The 4,131-nt window shown below is 37.8% G+C and overlaps 1 protein-coding gene across 2 annotated transcripts in view; it reads left to right on the top strand.

Moving 5' to 3' along the window:
- GCC2 (GRIP and coiled-coil domain containing 2) overlaps positions 1 to 4,131 on the top strand; it is a 73,654-nt gene that overhangs the window by 27,347 nt on the left and 42,176 nt on the right. For both annotated transcript variants that reach the window (XM_014589005.2, XM_027772934.1), the window contains one exon: positions 551 to 713. In XM_014589005.2, coding sequence (XP_014444491.1) covers positions 551 to 713 — 163 coding nt within the window. The remainder of the gene's footprint in view (positions 1 to 550; positions 714 to 4,131) is intronic.

The following is a 4,131-nucleotide window of genomic DNA, read 5'->3' as shown; positions in this document are numbered from 1 at the left end:
TACATGCGCCCAAAAGAAAAAAAAAAAAAAAAAAAGAAACTTCTCCAAAAAATAAATAAATAAATTGAAAGTTTAACTTATTTCTCTAATTGTTTTTCCAGAAATATCTAGGCTCATAAATTTATTAGATTTTGGTTTGGTATTTCATTTTCTATACAGACTGTTGGGTGACACATGAGTATTTAATTAATGTCAGAGCTTGAATTTTGTCTCATACTTAGAACTTTGGCTAATTTACCTCTTTTTAAAGATTAGGCTAACAAGAAAAGTACTATAAGAGCTGCTTAAAATATATTCTATGAGTCTCACAAGAATGGACCTGCCAGCATAGTTAATGAAAGCTATATAATAAAGTACAGTGAAACTTTGAAATTTGGGCTAAAGTATAGGAAATATTTTATGAAATAAATTAGAAAGTATCTAACTTTTTGTCCTATTTCCATATTACAGAAAATCATAATAAAGTCTGTTTATTCTTATGGCATCACTGTATCAGTTTTACAGTAACTAAGCTAATATTATGTGAATCTTTTATTTATAAAATGTTCAGGATGCCCAGCAGACCACATTGATGAATATGGAAATAGCCGATTATGAACGTTTGATGAAAGAACTAAATCAAAAGTTAACTAATAAAAACAGCAAGATAGAAGATTTAGAACAAGAAATAAAAATTCAAAAACAGAAACAAGAAACCCTACAAGAAGAAATAAGTGAGTAAAACAAAATTTACTTCATTTTATAATTATTTTTATCATGATAGAATTGGTAGGGGTCGTGAGGGTGTTGTTCATTTCACTAGTCATTGACTGCCATCCATTTATTTACCACTGTTCTAAACATTACTGAGGACCAGTAGGGGTGTACAGCCATTTGCCATTACGATGACACTGGCCCACACTGGTACTGGTATATGCATTCACTTAAAACAGCTCTTAAATACCTCTTAGTGAGTGATACAGTGATAAATGTTCTTTATCTACAATGTGCTGATTGTCAACAGATTGCAAAAATTTATTTTTATAAAATTATTATAACTTTTTTGGGAACCAGCAGTTAGCGTAATGGCTACGTCGCTGGATTCCCATGTAGTCGACCGCGGTTCGCGTCCCGGACCCGGTGGCTTAAAACTCACACCGGGCGCGTGTGCGTGCGTGCCCAAGATCCTGAGAGGAGAATGGAGGAGGAGGGATTGCGGCGTGACCATCCCCTCTGGGGGGTGATTTCTCGCTTTCTGTCTCTGTGTCTCTGTCTGTCTGGCGAGCGCACGCGCCCTATAGCAAAAACCTCTCCAAAAAAAAAAAAATATTATAATTTTTTTATTATTATTATTTTTTATTTTGCTATAGGGCACAAGTGCTCACCAGAGAGAGAGACAGAAAGAAAGTAAGAAAGCAGGCCACCAGGTTCAGGACTCGAACCACAGTTGGCCATGTGGGAGTGTAGTGCCTTACCACACCACTTGCTGGCCCCTTAAGAAAACTTAAATAGCAGTGAAACATGTCTTTTCAAGGTGATTCTATTCCCTTTGTAAAATCTTTTCCAATCTTAGCATCTAAAACTATTTATTTCTTGGGCCAGTCTCTTGGCCTAGTTAGTGGTTAGGGGAGCAAGATCTTACTTAGCCGACCACAGTTAGATTCCCAGCCCTGGTGACCCAAAGTCCCAGGAGGATGGAGAAATGGAGAAGGGATTGTGGCATGACCAACCCTTCTCCTCCACTGAGGGGGTACTTTGTCCCTCCCCCCTGTTTATGCCCTTCTCTCCCACAGCCCCCATGGTGAATACATGCGCCCTCTAGCAATTTAAAAATAAATAAAGTTATACATTTTCCTGTAGATACCCCTTTTGCTGTGTCTCACAAATTGATATGTCATGTTTTTATTTTAATTCAGTTCAAAATATTTTTTGATTCCCTTTATGATATTTTGACCTATGGGTTATTTAGAATTATGTTGTTTAATTTCTAAATATTTAAAGGATTGTTTTGGATATTTTTATGTTAATGATTTCTAATTGAGTTCCTTTGCAGTTAGAGAAGACAGTCTGTAGGATTTCAGGCCTTTTATATTTGAGTGTTGTTTTATGAGCTAGAATAAGGGGGTTTTTTTGGTTAATGTTCCTTGTGCATTTGAAAGCGGTGTGTTAGAAGATCCTAGTTGTTGGATTGAATGTTTTATGTGATCCCAGTTAGATGAAGTCAATCATGGTGACATTAAGTCTTCCATAGCCCACTGATTCTCTTTACTTGTCCTACCAACTACTGAGGTATCTTGAAATTTCTAACCATAATTATGAATTCTCATCTTTATTCAACTCTGTTAAATTTTGCTTCATGCATTTAGAAATTCACATTGACTAAATATGCTTTTATGATTATTACATGTTTATAATGATTCTGTTTGTTGTGCAATGTCCTTTTTCTAAAGTCCTCTTTGATATTAACATTGATATTTAAAACCACTCCAGCTTCCCTTTGAAATGTTCCTTCAGATAGCATAGAATTGAGTCTTGCTCTTCTCCCCAGGTTGGCAGTCTCTGCTATGTTTTTTTTCTTTTAGATTTTTGGCACAGGCACGTGCTCGCCAGGGAGAGAAAGAGAAAGGGAAAGTGAAAAATCACCTTCCTGGGTGTTGCCCATGCCACAATCCCTTCTCCTTTCTCTTCTTGTGTGGGGCCCATACACACATGCACCTGTCTTATTTTTCAAGCCTCCAGGTCTGGGATTTGAACTGCAGAGTCAGCCATGTGGAATCCAGCACCTTAGCCATTATGCCACCTGGCTAGCTAAGCAATCTTTGCTATTTAATTGAAGCACTTAAACCGTGTAATATAATAATTGGTTTAACAGAAACAATTATTAGGTTTAAATCTACCCTCTGGCTGAATGCTAGCTGTTTGTCTTACCGTTTGTTTCTCTTTCTGCCATCATTGAGTTAGGTGAACACATTCTGTGCTGCCCTCTTAGCTCCTTCATTATCTTACTAACTGTATCTCTTTATTAGTTTTTAGTGTTTGCCTTAGAGTTTCTAGTTCATGTGTTGAACTTACCACCAGTTACCCTCAAGTTAATTTTACCCTTTCATATACAAAACCTTACTGCAGTATACTTTATTTCCCTCCTTTTTGTGCTATTTTTGGCATACATTTTATTTTTACATGTGTTATAAATGTAATACATTGTTGTTACTTTTGTTTGAAAATAGTCCTTTTAAGTCAGAGGTTAGCACATGGCCCACAGGCCAACTTGCCTGTTGTGTAAAGGTTTTATGCGAATCAGTGGTGCACATTCGTTTGTATCACCTGTGTGTTTTCATGCTAACAGGCGCAGTGAGTAGTTGTAACAGACTATATGGCTCGCAAGCCTATAATATTTATTCTCTGGTTTTTAAAGAAAAGTTTACCAACCTGTTTTGAAGAAATGAAAAATAGGGACCAGCAGTTGGCGTAATGGCTGTGTTGCTGGACTCCCACGTAGTGGGCCACAGTGACTGGACCCAGTGACTTAAACTCATGCCGGGCGCGTGTGCATGCGTACCCAAGATCCCGAGAGGAGAATGGAGGAGAAGGGATTGCGGCGTGGCCATCTCCCTGGGGGGGTGATTTCTCAATTTCTGTTTCTCTGTCTCTCTCTGTCTTTGTGGTGTACACACACGCCCTGTAGTCAAAACCTCTCCCAAAGAAAGAAAGGAAGGAAGGGAGGGAGGGAGGGAGGGAGGAAGGAAGGAAGGAAGGAAGGAAGGAAGGAAGGAAGGAAGGAAGGAAGAAAGAAAGAAAGAAAGAAAGAAAGAAAGAAAGAAAGAAAGAAAGAAAGAAAGAAAAAAATATACACGTATTTTTCAAATACCGTTTCTAGTGTTTTGCACTTCCTTCATATACCTCCACATTCTACCAGCTGTAGCTTCCCTTTTGCCTGAACAACTTCCCATAACTTAGTGTAAACTCGTAACAGGGGATTCTTCTAGCTTTTTTCTGAAGAAGTCTCTAATCTGTCCTTATGGAATGTTACGTTTCTGGGAATAGAATTTTATGATATGCCTCAGTGTTGTTTCCTTTTTGTATTCTGTCTGTGGTTTCTTGATCTTCTTGGCTATATAGGCTTCTAATTGTTTTTTTTTCAGGTTTGCCTTG

This window comes from Tupaia chinensis, unplaced genomic scaffold (genome assembly GCF_000334495.1).
Source record: "Tupaia chinensis unplaced genomic scaffold, TupChi_1.0 Scaffold000041_1, whole genome shotgun sequence".
NCBI lineage: Eukaryota > Metazoa > Chordata > Mammalia > Scandentia > Tupaiidae > Tupaia > Tupaia belangeri.
The sequence above is the reverse complement of the archived record's forward strand: the minus strand, read 5'-3'. Positions and strand labels throughout refer to the sequence as shown.